At 31.7% G+C, this 17,059-nt stretch overlaps 1 protein-coding gene across 4 annotated transcripts in view; it reads right to left on the bottom strand.

Annotated features, from left to right (window-relative positions):
* LOC130899580 (axin-1) overlaps positions 1 to 17,059 on the bottom strand; it is a 44,414-nt gene that overhangs the window by 10,172 nt on the left and 17,183 nt on the right. For 2 of the 4 annotated variants that reach the window (XM_057809616.1, XM_057809619.1), the window contains exon 2: positions 8 to 333. In XM_057809616.1, coding sequence (XP_057665599.1) covers positions 8 to 239 — 232 coding nt within the window. In that variant the 5' untranslated portion in view covers positions 240 to 333. Of the gene's footprint in view, positions 1 to 7; positions 334 to 1,960; positions 2,208 to 17,059 lie in introns of those variants that run through there. The other 2 variants (XM_057809615.1, XM_057809618.1) reach the window with 2 other exon arrangements.

Here is a 17,059-nt window from a genome sequence, read left to right as displayed (position 1 = left end):
TAATTACCGTTTGCGTAATTGTAAAATTTTCTAGGAGGCGGTGAGGAAGACTTATGTTTGATCCAGTCCACTTGCGAAGGAGAAGGATCCCAATCTGACATGAAATGGCTTCTTTCTTCTCCAGGCACTGGAGGCCTAGGCGCTTTGTGATCGAAACTAGCTTCATGAAGACGTTGTTGTTGTTGTTGTTGTTGTTTCGATTTACCAAGGTATTTACTTCTCTCGTTTCTTTCACTCATGTTGATAAGAGCCTGTTTATAAGGCCCCACTTCGTGCTTGCCACAGCAATCCAATCTTTTATAGTTTTGGGAAATCGTGGCCTCATGGTTAGCCCTAGAACAAAAACATTATCCCCTTTAGGCATATTTTGAACATTTATGAAATAGTAGGGCTATTAATTGTATTTGGTTGTTTAAAGTAATTGTAAATTCCATATCCAAAACTAAATATTATTAACTTTACTAGGAACATTTCATAACTCAAATAAAACTGGTTTATATTGCATTTAATTTATTGCTGAGTCCACTTGTGTCTATCCAAGTAGAAAATATTGAAAAAAGCTTGATTAGAGGTAAATAATCCAAGTGAAAGGGAAGCTATCTTATTTTGTAGGTCATTCAGATAGTAAATAGTGAATTTGATAGAATTTTATACAATCACTTTTCACTTTTATGCTTGAGTTGTTGAATATAATCAGCATTTTAAAGATAATTATGTAAATAATAATTTTTTTTTAAAATTAAAGTTACAATATAATAGAAAAAAATAATATTTATTGAAATTAAATTCTGACTTTTGTTCGATTATAACAAAAGCAAATGGAGACTTGAGCTTGGGGTGTGGTGTTGACTAATCGATATGAACCAAGCCAAACTACAATGGAAGAACGTTCGAAACTACCCTAATATCTTAAAATTTAATGAAATATAATTGGAATTATGAAATCATATTTAATAAACGAATACAAAGCCCTTGAACATAATAAATCTCAGGTAAAAAAAGCTCCATATCAAATTTCATAAACATAGTTAAGCCCAACCATGTTCATCCACGTAGAAATTATTGAGATGTGGCTATTACAATAGGGCATATAGGTAAATATTGATATAATGAAAAGAATATTATCTATTTAAAACATTTCATGCACATCCAAAAACTACATTTAACATCTACTACAATTAATATTTTATTTAATCCATTCCGAACACACAACAATCTTTTTACGAACAGTATTCGTAACCTACCCCATATTAAAAAAACTGTACATGTACACTGAAAGGAGCTTTTATGTAGAATAAACAACTGGAGGTTATTATAAGTTTTTTGAATTATTATATGAAATTGGGGTATGATAGGTGCAACCGTTATGATAGACAGTCGAATGAACAATATGGCTATAGAACAACGCAGAAGTTGAGATTTTCTTCGATCGATGTACAGATTCATTTGAGTGGGGAATAAGTACTTTCAATACATAAATGCACGTTATCAATATAATTTGATATTGAATAGCATAGATAGAATACTATTTAGTCATTGCATATAAACAGGCATTTTTTTGGATATTGATATTGAGAAAATCACAATTTATTGTTTATTTGGATTTATTAATATTATTTTATGATATATTGTGAGTTATGTGAAACATTTATATATCAAAACTATCCTATTTATATGCAATTTTTAAAGATTAATTTTTTTTTTGAAAAATGCCCATATTTTGAAAATTTATTTTTCTATTTTGTGATTGATATTTAATAAACACATAGTAGTTTCTTGTTAAACTAAAATAAATTGTGGGGCACAAATAACTAAATTTGCTCGTTAAAAAGTAAGGTTATCTATATATTTATGTAACATATTAATAACATTTAATAAATAGATTTAAAACAAAAAATTTGGACTATAAACAAATAATATGGTATTAAAATAAAAAAATAGAAAAGAAGGTAATACGTACTTAATTTAATTGTATAATAAACAATAAATATCCTGAGTACAATATTGTAATAGTTATTGTTCTTTATGATAAACAAGTAAAACTAATAATTTTAAAAAAATTTTAATAAATATATAACTTGAGGTAACCTATTGCTTGTTTTACTTCCATGATGACAAATAATAACTAACTGAGTCTATTTTAATTTCACAAATGGCATAATAAAAAAAATGTTATTTTTAATTCTGTATAGGTATACAAACAAAATTTGTCAACAGAATTACTGACGCCACCTACGAAGTAAAATTAACACTAACCGGTTGGAAGCTGTAACTGATTCGAATAGTTCGACACGTCTCTAAGCGATGGCGACATTTTTCAATTCCCAATACTTTCAAACCATAAACAGGATTATTTTTGAACAAAATATTTGATATCTAATCACAAATTTTTTGTTAACTACAAACGGAATAATGAATCAAATTCCAATGAATGTCGTTGTAGAATAGAAGATAATTTTAATACGAAAAAAGTCATTTTTTACTTATATATCATTCGTGTATATCAAGATACCTGATATACGGGGGCAGATTGATATGTTTTTCGTTTCTTATTTGCCTCAATGGATTCAGCATTCGGTGATTGTAAACAACATTTAACAATCGACATTCGTCATAATGTACATCGTTGAAAATTGACTAAAAACTGTAAAAAATGCAATTAAAAAAGAAAAAATATTTTTCTTGTATTGTTTAAAGTACTAAACACATCGTTAATGGTTAAAATATCAAATTAATAAAAAAAAATATAATGAAATAGATTATATATCAGCAAAAAAGGTCTTACATGATTGAATTCTTCATTCGAGAAAGAATTTCGGCACTTTTCGAACGCCTAAAATTGAAGTAAAAGGCAAAACGTGTCAGTTTGGCGAACACGCGACGTCTGAAAATTCTAGATACGGAATCTCGCGAGAAAAACAGTGGAAAACAAGGAAATTGCATTTAAAATCTTTCAAATCGAATCCCCGGCGAAACCACAAAACTATTCAACCAATCCCCCACGGAAAATATGCGCAGAATCGAATACAATAAAATAAATAAGGAAATAATTAAAACATTACATCGAGTATTTTTTGTTTGATCGAATCATTATTCCATTTTCCGTATGGTTTCTAACGAGACGTCAAAAATATTACCTGCTAATAAAACTGTGAAGTGGTAATTTTCACAACAAGACAGGTGACCATATCACGTCGCTATCTAATCAAAAAGGGATTTACTTGGTAGACCAATAATTAGAATAGTTATTAGAAAAACGACTGGTCCACACCCATTGCCATAGGGCTGAAAAACATCAGAATTCTGTCCAACATCTGTGCTCTATTCTGCCGTTAAATTTTTGTACCTTCCGAGATTTTTCAGGTATATATTTCTGTGTATATCCATAAAAGTAGCCAGATGTGGACTTAGGCATAATTGTTTGCGAAAACTTTTTTATTAGATTGGAAAACAATAGAAAACTTTTACATTTTTTATTCAATTTACAACTGACAGTAAGCGTTCAACAATATAGATGTCGCTGGACGCTATTGGTACAATGTAAATATGTCAATAATGTCAGTGGGCGTTGGTTAATCTCCGATAGTTCTTTTGCTGATTCAATCAAATGTCAATCACTTCGATCTGTCACTTTACACAGCGAAACTTTTGCACTTTAAGAAAATTTGATGAAACCTTTATATTAAAAAAGTTACGAGGGCGATAAACAATTTAAAATAATGTGTTGTTAGGAATTTCTAAAACCCTTTTTGTTAGACGAAGAAATTTAACGAAACAAGTGAATAAAATGATAAAACTTTTGTGAAAAAGTTGGCGTATGTTACGAGAGTGAAGAAAAAAATAAAATAATTATATTTTTAAAAACTCCCGATCTTTTTTTTAGTTCCTGTAACGACTTGAAAGGATATATTTTAGTTAAATTTGAGAAAATACTTAATTTAGTGATAGATTTTCATATTTCAGCAGCAAAAAGTTAACATATATTACGAGGGTAAGCAAAAAAGTAAAACAGTACATTTTTGAATATTCTCAATGTCACCGAAGCCATTAAAGGTCGTCCTTTGGTGAAATTACACGAAATACTTGATTGAGTCATACACTTTTATACTTCTGTTTCGAAAAATTCCACATATATTACGAGGGTAAGCAAAAAAAGTAAAACATTATATTTTTGAATATTCTCAATGCCACCGAAGCCATTAAAGGGCGTCCTTTGGTGAAATTACACGAAATACTTGATTGAGTCATACACTTTTATACTTCTGTTTCTAAAAATTCCACATATATTACGAGGGTAAGCAAAAAAGTAAAACAGTATATTTTTGAATATTCTCAGTGCCACCGAAGCCATTAAAGGGTGTCCTTTGGTGAAATTACACGAAATACTTGATTAAATCATAAAAAATTCAACATATATTAAGAGGGTGAGCAAAAAAGTAAAACAGTACATTTTTGAATATTCTCAATGTCACCGAAGCCATTAAAGGTCGTCCTTTGGTGAAATTACACGAAATACTTGATTGAGTCATACACTTTTATACTTCTGTTTCGAAAAATTCCACATATATTACGAGGGTAAGCAAAAAAAGTAAAACATTATATTTTTGAATATTCTCAATGCCACCGAAGCCATTAAAGGGCGTCCTTTGGTGAAATTACACGAAATACTTGATTGAGTCATACACTTTTATACTTCTGTTTCGAAAAATTCCACATATATTACGAGGGTAAGCAAAAAAGTAAAACAGTATATTTTTGAATATTCTCAATGCCACCGAAGCCATTATGGGCGTCCTTTGGTGAAATTACACGAAATACTTGATTGAGTCATACACTTTTATACTTCTGTTTCGAAAAATTCCACATATATTACGAGGGTAAGCAAAAAAAGTAAAACATTATATTTTTGAATATTCTCAATGCCACCGAAGCCATTAAAGGGCGTCCTTTGGTGAAATTACACGAAATACTTGATTGAGTCATACACTTTTATACTTCTGTTTCGAAAAATTCCACATATATTACGAGGGTAAGCAAAAAAGTAAAACAGTATATTTTTGAATATTCTCAATGCCACCGAAGCCATTAAAGGGCGTCCTTTGGTGAAATTACACGAAATACTTGATTGAGTCATACACTTTTATAATTCTGTTTCGAAAAATTCCACATATATTACGAGGGTAAGCAAAAAAAGTAAAACATTATATTTTTGAATATTCTCAATGCCACCGAAGCCATTATGGGCGTCCTTTGGTGAAATTACACGAAATACTTGATTGAGTCATACACTTTTATACTTCTGTTTCGAAAAATTCCACATATATTACGAGGGTAAGCAAAAAAGTAAAACAGTATATTTTTGAATATTCTCAATGCCACCGAAGCCATTATGGGCGTCCTTTGGTGAAATTACACGAAATACTTGATTGAGTCATACACTTTTGTACTTCTATTTCGAAAAATTCCACATATATTACGAGGGTAAGCAAAAAAGTAAAACAGTACATTTTTGAATATTCTCAATGCCACCGAAGCCATTAAAGGGCGTCCTTTGGTGAAATTACACGAAATACTTGATTGAGTCATACACTTTTATAATTCTGTTTCGAAAAATTCCACATATATTACGAGGGTAAGCAAAAAAGTAAAACAGTATATTTTTGAATATTCTCAATGCCACCGAAGCCATTAAAGGGCGTCCTTTGGTGAAATTACACGAAATACTTGATTGAGTCATACACTTTTGTACTTCTATTTCGAAAAATTCCACATATATTACGAGGGTAAGCAAAAAAGTAAAACAGTATATTTTTGAATATTCTCAATGCCACCGAAGCCATTAAAGGGCGTCCTTTGGTGAAATTACACGAAATACTTGATTGAGTCATACACTTTTGTACTTCTATTTCGAAAAATTCCACATATATTACGAGGGTAAGCAAAAAAGTAAAACAGTATATTTTTGAATATTCTCAATGCCACCGAAGCCATTAAAGGGCGTCCTTTGGTGAAATTACACGAAATACTTGATTGAGTCATACACTTTTGTACTTCTATTTCGAAAAATTCCACATATATTACGAGGGTAAGCAAAAAAGTAAAACAGTATATTTTTGAATATTCTCAATGCCACCGAAGCCATTAAAGGGCGTCCTTTGGTGAAATTACACGAAATACTTGATTGAGTCATACACTTTTGTACTTCTATTTCGAAAAATTCCACATATATTACGAGGGTAAGCAAAAAAGTAAAACAGTATATTTTTGAATATTCTCAATGCCACCGAAGCCATTAAAGGGCGTCCTTTGGTGAAATTACACGAAATACTTGATTGAGTCATACACTTTTATACTTCTATTTCGAAAAATTCCACATATATTACGAGGGTAAGCAAAAAAGTAAAACAGTATATTTTTGAATATTCTCAATGCCACCGAAGCCATTAAAGGGCGTCCTTTGGTGAAATTACACGAAATACTTGATTGAGTCATACACTTTTATAATTCTGTTTCGAAAAATTCCACATATATTACGAGGGTAAGCAAAAAAAGTAAAACATTATATTTTTGAATATTCTCAATGCCACCGAAGCCATTATGGGCGTCCTTTGGTGAAATTACACGAAATACTTGATTGAGTCATACACTTTTATACTTCTGTTTCTAAAAATTCCACATATATTACGAGGGTAAGCAAAAAAGTAAAACAGTATATTTTTGAATATTCTCAATGCCACCGAAGCCATTAAAGGGCGTCCTTTGGTGAAATTACACGAAATACTTGATTGAGTCATACACTTTTATACTTCTATTTCGAAAAATTCCACATATATTACGAGGGTAAGCAAAAAAGTAAAACAGTATATTTTTGAATATTCTCAATGCCACCGAAGCCATTAAAGGGCGTCCTTTGGTGAAATTACACGAAATACTTGATTGAGTCATACACTTTTATAATTCTGTTTCGAAAAATTCCACATATATTACGAGGGTAAGCAAAAAAAGTAAAACATTATATTTTTGAATATTCTCAATGCCACCGAAGCCATTATGGGCGTCCTTTGGTGAAATTACACGAAATACTTGATTGAGTCATACACTTTTATACTTCTGTTTCTAAAAATTCCACATATATTACGAGGGTAAGCAAAAAAGTAAAACAGTATATTTTTGAATATTCTCAATGCCACCGAAGCCATTAAAGGGCGTCCTTTGGTGAAATTACACGAAATACTTGATTGAGTCATACACTTTTATACTTCTATTTCGAAAAATTCCACATATATTACGAGGGTAAGCAAAAAAGTAAAACAGTATATTTTTGAATATTCTCAATGCCACCGAAGCCATTAAAGGGCGTCCTTTGGTGAAATTACACGAAATACTTGATTGAGTCATACACTTTTATAATTCTGTTTCGAAAAATTCCACATATATTACGAGGGTAAGCAAAAAAAGTAAAACATTATATTTTTGAATATTCTCAATGCCACCGAAGCCATTATGGGCGTCCTTTGGTGAAATTACACGAAATACTTGATTGAGTCATACACTTTTATACTTCTGTTTCTAAAAATTCCACATATATTACGAGGGTAAGCAAAAAAGTAAAACAGTATATTTTTGAATATTCTCAATGCCACCGAAGCCATTAAAGGGCGTCCTTTGGTGAAATTACACGAAATACTTGATTGAGTCATACACTTTTGTACTTCTATTTCGAAAAATTCCACATATATTACGAGGGTAAGCAAAAAAGTAAAACAGTATATTTTTGAATATTCTCAATGCCACCGAAGCCATTAAAGGGCGTCCTTTGGTGAAATTACACGAAATACTTGATTGAGTCATACACTTTTGTACTTCTATTTCGAAAAATTCCACATATATTACGAGGGTAAGCAAAAAAGTAAAACAGTATATTTTTGAATATTCTCAATGCCACCGAAGCCATTAAAGGGCGTCCTTTGGTGAAATTACACGAAATACTTGATTGAGTCATACACTTTTGTACTTCTATTTCGAAAAATTCCACATATATTACGAGGGTAAGCAAAAAAGTAAAACAGTATATTTTTGAATATTCTCAATGCCACCGAAGCCATTAAAGGGCGTCCTTTGGTGAAATTACACGAAATACTTGATTGAGTCATACACTTTTATACTTCTATTTCGAAAAATTCCACATATATTACGAGGGTAAGCAAAAAAGTAAAACAGTATATTTTTGAATATTCTCAATGCCACCGAAGCCATTAAAGGGCGTCCTTTGGTGAAATTACACGAAATACTTGATTGAGTCATACACTTTTATAATTCTGTTTCGAAAAATTCCACATATATTACGAGGGTAAGCAAAAAAAGTAAAACATTATATTTTTGAATATTCTCAATGCCACCGAAGCCATTATGGGCGTCCTTTGGTGAAATTACACGAAATACTTGATTGAGTCATACACTTTTATACTTCTGTTTCTAAAAATTCCACATATATTACGAGGGTAAGCAAAAAAGTAAAACAGTATATTTTTGAATATTCTCAATGCCACCGAAGCCATTAAAGGGCGTCCTTTGGTGAAATTACACGAAATACTTGATTGAGTCATACACTTTTATACTTCTATTTCGAAAAATTCCACATATATTACGAGGGTAAGCAAAAAAGTAAAACAGTACATTTTTGAATATTCTCAATGCCACCGAAGCCATTAAAGGGCGTCCTTTGGTGAAATTACACGAAATACTTGATTGAGTCATACACTTTTATACTTCTGTTTCTAAAAATTCCACATATATTACGAGGGTAAGCAAAAAAGTAAAACAGTATATTTTTGAATATTCTCAATGCCACCGAAGCCATTAAAGGGCGTCCTTTGGTGAAATTACACGAAATACTTGATTGAGTCATACACTTTTATAATTCTGTTTCGAAAAATTCCACATATATTACGAGGGTAAGCAAAAAAGTAAAACAGTACATTTTTGAATATTCTCAATGCCACCGAAGCCATTAAAGGGCGTCCTTTGGTGAAATTACACGAAATACTTGATTGAGTCATACACTTTTATACTTCTGTTTCGAAAAATTCCACATATATTACGAGGGTAAGCAAAAAAAGTAAAACATTATATTTTTGAATATTCTCAATGCCACCGAAGCCATTAAAGGGCGTCCTTTGGTGAAATTACACGAAATACTTGATTGAGTCATACACTTTTATACTTCTGTTTCGAAAAATTCCACATATATTACGAGGGTAAGCAAAAAAAGTAAAACATTATATTTTTGAATATTCTCAATGCCACCGAAGCCATTAAAGGTCGTCCTTTGGTGAAATTACACGAAATACTTGATTGAGTCATACACTTTTATACTTCTGTTTCGAAAAATTCCACATATATTACGAGGGTAAGCAAAAAAAGTAAAACATTATATTTTTGAATATTCTCAATGCCACCGAAGCCATTAAAGGGCGTCCTTTGGTGAAATTACACGAAATACTTGATTGAGTCATACACTTTTATACTTCTGTTTCGAAAAATTCCACATATATTACGAGGGTAAGCAAAAAAGTAAAACAGTACATTTTTGAATATTCTCAATGCCACCGAAGCCATTAAAGGGCGTCCTTTGGTGAAATTACACGAAATACTTGATTGAGTCATACACTTTTATACTTAAGTTTCGAAAAATTCCACATATACTACGAGGGTAAGCAAAAAAGTAAAACAGTATATTTTTGAATATTCTCAATGCCACCGAAGCCATTAAAGGGTGTCCTTTGGTGAAATTACACGAAATACTTGATTAAATCATAAAAAATTCAACATATATTACGAGGGTGAGCAAAAAAATTGGATAAATTTTCGAAAATTCGTGAAATTTTATAAAATAAATTAAAGAAATCTAAATTTCATGGTCTGATTTTGATCATAAATTTAGCTATGACCCCGAAATGACAACTTTTATGGAAAATATTCAAGATTTTAAAAATTATTAGTGATCAGTTTGAATCAGCAAATTTCATTACATTTCTTAGACCCGACAACAATGTAAATACTATGATAGGAACGAGGGTATCACAAAATATTCACAAACTGAAAATTTGATCGCTCTATCAGCCAAATAAACAATCAGTGATCTTTTTTGTGACATGAATTGAAATTCAAATACCAGATATTGAATACGAAGCTATTGAAACAGCAAAATCTAGTACCTTGTAATGATATTCACATAGGACAGACATCTAAGTAGTTAGAAAATAGATTAAAGGTACAGAAATTGTCTTAAAAAAACATGAAATCAAAAAAATACAATCGGCGAAACATACAGGGTGTTCCGGGACCGAGATCACAATTTATGATAATTTTCTTCAGAATGTTTCGTTATGTCGAACGATTTCCTAGGCATGTACAACGATCTAAAAATCTACACATGTCCTAAACCATTAATTTCATCGAATTAAACAAAGAGTACTTTTCATTTTTGCTATCTTTAGATTGTACAGATTGTCCCTGTAAAAGTTATAGATTGTTAACCATTGGGCTTGAGCCGCTCCTGTACTTCGGATACTAGTGTAGATCTATTAATGTTGAAAAAAATTAAAATTTTATATGCGTTCTAATTTAAAATTTCCTCTGTGTATCGTAATTATATTTTTTTTATCTAGTGCGTCCTGATTACGTCCCTGTCGCCAGCCTCTCACCTCATTTTATACAGAACTTTTTATATTTTTAAAATAGAACTTCACACAGCTCGTTCAATAATTGAGATACAAAGATATTTCTGAATCTAATTTTTCATCATGTGGGTTTGTGGTCGAAAAAATTACGGTTATTTCGGCAATGAACATGTACTCTCTTTGTAAATTAATGTTTGAATAAATTATATGAAAATAAGATCCAGATGGTAACGTTATTTATTATCGTTAAAGGGATTTTTTTAAATTATTTCAATTACGTAACGTTTTTGATTCAAAATAACGTCATATTTTATTATCGATACGGTATTATATTTGGAAAAAATGCAGCAAAATATATATTCAATTAATTATACGTAACTTTTATTTATAGCGCCGACACTATCATTAATATTTTATAAAAGTCCAACATTAAAAAATTATAAACTGAATTTTACGTCGTGCTGGATTCAATGCTTGGAAAATTAGTAATAACTAGTTGTGAGTTCGTTCTAGAACCTCACTAATACCCGTGAAGCCACCATTCTTCATATATGTGATGTAACATACGTGCAAACTCCATCGTTGCCAAGTTTCAATAATGTACACGAAAACATTAACATAATTATAACCGATCAATAATTTCTAAAACAACAATTGACTTAATTAATCATTTCATCAAAATTTGAAATTAAACATTTGTGAAATTGTTTTCTTCATCTTAATAATACAGTTAAAGGATATATAAAAAATATTACGACTTGGCAACGTAGCGTCCAATCGATGGTGGCTGCAGTTTTAGCCGAGGTCAGCAACCGCGGTACCGACCAGCCAGAGCGGTACGACTTATAGAACCAACGCCGCCGACTGAGAAGAAGAACTTTCTGGGCTTCAAAGAACTCGCCGCCCACCATTCAGTACCCCCCTTACATCGCCCATCGACCGTTGGGACTGCCTGCGGTGATGGACATGGATGCAATGTAAAGGTGGACGAACATAATTACTTTTCGAGATACGTTATTTTGGAACTGAACGATCGAGAAGTTTTATTTTGTATTATTTTTCATATAAAGCGAAATAAATGGAATTATTTCGTTATCAATTGAATTTTTTCAAAGTTTTTGGTATACTTTATTCATAATTTAGTTCATGTACGAGGGTCTTCATTTCTAAAAATTTTTTTACCGTCACTGTCGTTAGAAGGGTTTAAAAATTAAAATGATAATTGAAAAATTGTCTTTTCGGAAACGTTACATACGACGCGAGTTGAAATTTAGTTACAGTAACAGTTATTTATAAAAAAGATATTCATAGCTTCCAACTCTATACGGGTCGGACTGAAGACAGAGAAGAAAAGAAAGTGCCGCCTGAAAAACAGCTGCTAATAATGCTTCGGATTCAGAATTAACATTTTTAATCTTTACCGGTTTTCAGTTTTAATGTGTTATCAAGCTTTTATGGGTTGGTTAAATTTAATTATTATATTTTAGTCGATGTAAAGTCCCGCAAGTGTGTACATTATGCGGGATACTTTTTTTTAAATTTATTTTCTTTTCATAACATAAAACATCGACAGATATATTGAAATACAAAAAAAAATGGGGAATTAAAGGCGACGGTAACTTGTAAGATAGGTAATGACATGCTGCAGATCCGAATTACAAAATTCCGGAAGAACTTCTTATTGAAAAACTCTATTATACGAGGATGGGCCCAGAAGTACCAGGCTTGACCTAGAGATGGCGGTAGTTTCGAGTTTAAAGAACGACACGTTGTTTAGTATTTGTTTTCAGTGAATTTTTAAACATGGAAAAAATTGGTCATCGTTATGTGATACAACAAAGCAAGCAAATACTTTATCGTATGTTTTATTGACTATAAAAAAGCTTTTGACTGTGTCTCACATCAAAAAATGATCAAAATGGAGCAAAACCAGCGTCGTAAAGATGTTTTAGTCCTGATTTATCTACATTGGATCAATCAATGGTAAAACTGAATTAATTGAAAGCTTTTTCAGTGTATTATTTTTTCTGTACGCCTCGTAATTATATTGTTAGCATTGTTTAAGTTAAAGCTGGTCTAAAACCATTCTAATACTGGTAGTAAAATACACCGAGGCGGTCTGTTTGATGTCGAAATTTATGAGAGCTTCTCACTTTTTGCTTTTAATTTCTTATTTAATTTTTCTTGTGTTGTCGCTTTGAAGTGACGCGTCTTGTTATTTCTTTATTGAATTTGCTGCTTTTATTTCATGAACAGTCGGTTAGCAGCACGAAATTTATTTATTGACTGACGGGTTACTTATTTTTAAAATATGCGTTCTTTTGAAAACGCCAAACGACTCTCGAGTTAAGATGAAACATTTCAATTTTTCAAACTTATCAAGTCGACGATTTGGTTATTAATAACGACTCGTTGTGTCATGAAAATTATTATATTTTATAACGTGAAGTTGAGACCCCTACCCGCAAAACTCAACCCTTGGTCGGAATTTTTGTGGTAAAACCTATTTACAGCAATCGCTAACTAATTTGTAGGTTGGTAGGGGGGTTGTTTTGAAGATTTTTGTATTATACATCGTAAAAAAAACGAAATAACAACAAAATATGCCGATTGAACTCGAAACCTTCGGGGCGAAAGTCGACTAAGCACATAATCACTTTGAGTCTTCAAAATGAAAATGATTTTGGGCTTGGAAAAGGCTTAAACTGCTTATAAAATGGGTCTCACACAATGAAAAAAGGCCTATGGGGTGTGAAAATTCTTGTTTTTTTAAGAAAAATATGCATGTACGACGAAAAAAGGCCCGTGAGGTGTGAAAATTCTTGTTTTTTCAAAAGGAATATGCATGTACAATGAAAAAAGGCCCATGAGGTGTCAAAATTCTTGTTTTTTTAAGAAAAATATGCATGTACGATGAAAAAAGGCCCATGAGGTGTCAAAATTCTTGTTTTTTCAAAAGGAATATGCATGTACAATGAAAAAAGGCCTATGGGGTGTCAAAATTCTTGTTTTTTTAAGAAAAATATGCATGTACGACGAAAAAAGGCCCATGAGGTGTCAAAATTCTTGTTTTTTCAAAAGGAATATGCATGTACAATGAAAAAAGGCCTATGGGGTGTCAAAATTCTTGTTTTTTTAAGAAAAATATGCATGTACGACGAAAAAAGGCCCGTGAGGTGTGAAAATTCTTGTTTTTTCAAAAGGAATATGCATGTACAATGAAAAAAGGCCCATGAGGTGTCAAAATTCTTGTTTTTTTAAGAAAAATATGCATGTACGATGAAAAAAGGCCCATGAGGTGTCAAAATTCTTGTTTTTTCAAAAGGAATATGCATGTACAATGAAAAAAGGCCTATGGGGTGTCAAAATTCTTGTTTTTTTAAGAAAAATATGCATGTACGACGAAAAAAGGCCCATGAGGTGTCAAAATTCTTGTTTTTTCAAAAGGAATATGCATGTACAATGAAAAAAGGCCCGTGGGGTGTCAAAATTCTTGTTTTTTCAAAAGGAATATGAATGTACAATGAAAAAAGGCCCATGAGGTGTCAAAATTCTTGTTTTTTTAAGAAAAATATGCATGTACGATGAAAAAAGGCCCATGAGGTGTCAAAATTCTTGTTTTTTCAAAAGGAATATGCATGTACAATGAAAAAAGGCCCATGAGGTGTCAAAATTCTTGTTTTTTTAAGAAAAATATGCATGTACAATGAAAAAAGGCCCGTGAGGTGTGAAAATTCTTGTTTTTTCAAAAGGAATATGCATGTACAATGAAAAAAGGCCCATGAGGTGTCAAAATTCTTGTTTTTTTAAGAAAAATATGCATGTACGACGAAAAAAGGCCCGTGAGGTGTGAAAATTCTTGTTTTTTCAAAAGGAATATGCATGTACAATGAAAAAAGGCCCATGAGGTGTCAAAATTCTTGTTTTTTTAAGAAAAATATGCATGTACGATGAAAAAAGGCCCATGAGGTGTCAAAATTCTTGTTTTTTCAAAAGGAATATGCATGTACAATGAAAAAAGGCCTATGGGGTGTCAAAATTCTTGTTTTTTTAAGAAAAATATGCATGTACGACGAAAAAAGGCCCATGAGGTGTCAAAATTCTTGTTTTTTCAAAAGGAATATGCATGTACAATGAAAAAAGGCCCGTGGGGTGTCAAAATTCTTGTTTTTTCAAAAGGAATATGCATGTACAATGAAAAAAGGCCCATGAGGTGTCAAAATTCTTGTTTTTTTAAGAAAAATATGCATGTACGATGAAAAAAGGCCCATGAGGTGTCAAAATTCTTGTTTTTTCAAAAGGAATATGCATGTACAATGAAAAAAGGCCCATGAGGTGTCAAAATTCTTGTTTTTTTAAGAAAAATATGCATGTACAATGAAAAAAGGCCCATGAGGTGTCAAAATTCTTGTTTTTTCAAAAGGAATATGCATGTACAATGAAAAAAGGCCCGTGGGGTGTCAAAATTCTTGTTTTTTCAAAAGGAATATGCATGTACAATGAAAAAAGGCCCATGAGGTGTCAAAATTCTTGTTTTTTTAAGAAAAATATGCATGTACAATGAAAAAAGGCCCATGAGGTGTCAAAATTCTTGTTTTTTCAAAAGGAATATGCATGTACAATGAAAAAAGGCCCATGAGGTGTCAAAATTCTTGTTTTTTCAAAAGGAATATGCATGTACAATGAAAAAAGGCCCATGAGGTGTCAAAATTCTTGTTTTTTCAAAAGGAATATGCATGTACAATGAAAAAAGGCCCATGAGGTGTCAAAATTCTTGTTTTTTCAAAAGGAATATGCATGTACAATGAAAAAAGGCCCATGAGGTGTCAAAATTCTTGTTTTTTCAAAAGGAATATGCATGTACAATGAAAAAAGGCCCATGAGGTGTCAAAATTCTTGTTTTTTCAAAAGGAATATGCATGTACAATGAAAAAAGGCCCGTGGGGTGTCAAAATTCTTGTTTTTTCAAAAGGAATATGCATGTACAATGAAAAAAGGCCCATGAGGTGTCAAAATTCTTGTTTTTTTAAGAAAAATATGCATGTACGATGAAAAAAGGCCCGTGAGGTGTGAAAATTCTTGTTTTTTCAAAAGGAATATGCATGTACAATGAAAAAAGGCCCATGAGGTGTCAAAATTCTTGTTTTTTTAAGAAAAATATGCATGTACAATGAAAAAAGGCCCGTGAGGTGTGAAAATTCTTGTTTTTTCAAAAGGAATATGCATGTACAATGAAAAAAGGCCCATGAGGTGTCAAAATTCTTGTTTTTTTAAGAAAAATATGCATGTACGACGAAAAAAGGCCCGTGAGGTGTGAAAATTCTTGTTTTTTCAAAAGGAATATGCATGTACAATGAAAAAAGGCCCATGAGGTGTCAAAATTCTTGTTTTTTTAAGAAAAATATGCATGTACGATGAAAAAAGGCCCATGAGGTGTCAAAATTCTTGTTTTTTCAAAAGGAATATGCATGTACAATGAAAAAAGGCCTATGGGGTGTCAAAATTCTTGTTTTTTTAAGAAAAATATGCATGTACGACGAAAAAAGGCCCATGAGGTGTCAAAATTCTTGTTTTTTCAAAAGGAATATGCATGTACAATGAAAAAAGGCCCGTGGGGTGTCAAAATTCTTGTTTTTTCAAAAGGAATATGCATGTACAATGAAAAAAGGCCCATGAGGTGTCAAAATTCTTGTTTTTTTAAGAAAAATATGCATGTACGATGAAAAAAGGCCCATGAGGTGTCAAAATTCTTGTTTTTTCAAAAGGAATATGCATGTACAATGAAAAAAGGCCCATGAGGTGTCAAAATTCTTGTTTTTTTAAGAAAAATATGCATGTACAATGAAAAAAGGCCCATGAGGTGTCAAAATTCTTGTTTTTTTCAAAAGGAATATGCATGTACAATGAAAAAAGGCCCGTGGGGTGTCAAAATTCTTGTTTTTTCAAAAGGAATATGCATGTACAATGAAAAAAGGCCCATGAGGTGTCAAAATTCTTGTTTTTTTAAGAAAAATATGCATGTACAATGAAAAAAGGCCCATGAGGTGTCAAAATTCTTGTTTTTTCAAAAGGAATATGCATGTACAATGAAAAAAGGCCCATGAGGTGTCAAAATTCTTGTTTTTTCAAAAGGAATATGCATGTACAATGAAAAAAGGCCCATGAGGTGTCAAAATTCTTGTTTTTTCAAAAGGAATATGCATGTACAATGAAAAAAGGCCCATGAGGTGTCAAAATTCTTGTTTTTTCAAAAGGAATATGCATGTACAATGAAAAAAGGCCCATGAGGTGTCAAAATTCTTGTTTTTTCAAAAGGAATATGCATGTACAATGAAAAAAGGCCCATGAGGTGTCAAAATTCTTGTTTTTTCAAAAGG

Source organism: Diorhabda carinulata, chromosome 11 (genome assembly GCF_026250575.1).
Source record: "Diorhabda carinulata isolate Delta chromosome 11, icDioCari1.1, whole genome shotgun sequence".
In the NCBI taxonomy this organism is placed as follows: Eukaryota; Metazoa; Arthropoda; class Insecta; order Coleoptera; family Chrysomelidae; genus Diorhabda; species Diorhabda carinulata.
Note: the sequence above shows the minus strand (reverse complement) of the source record. Positions and strands in the feature narration are given on the sequence as shown.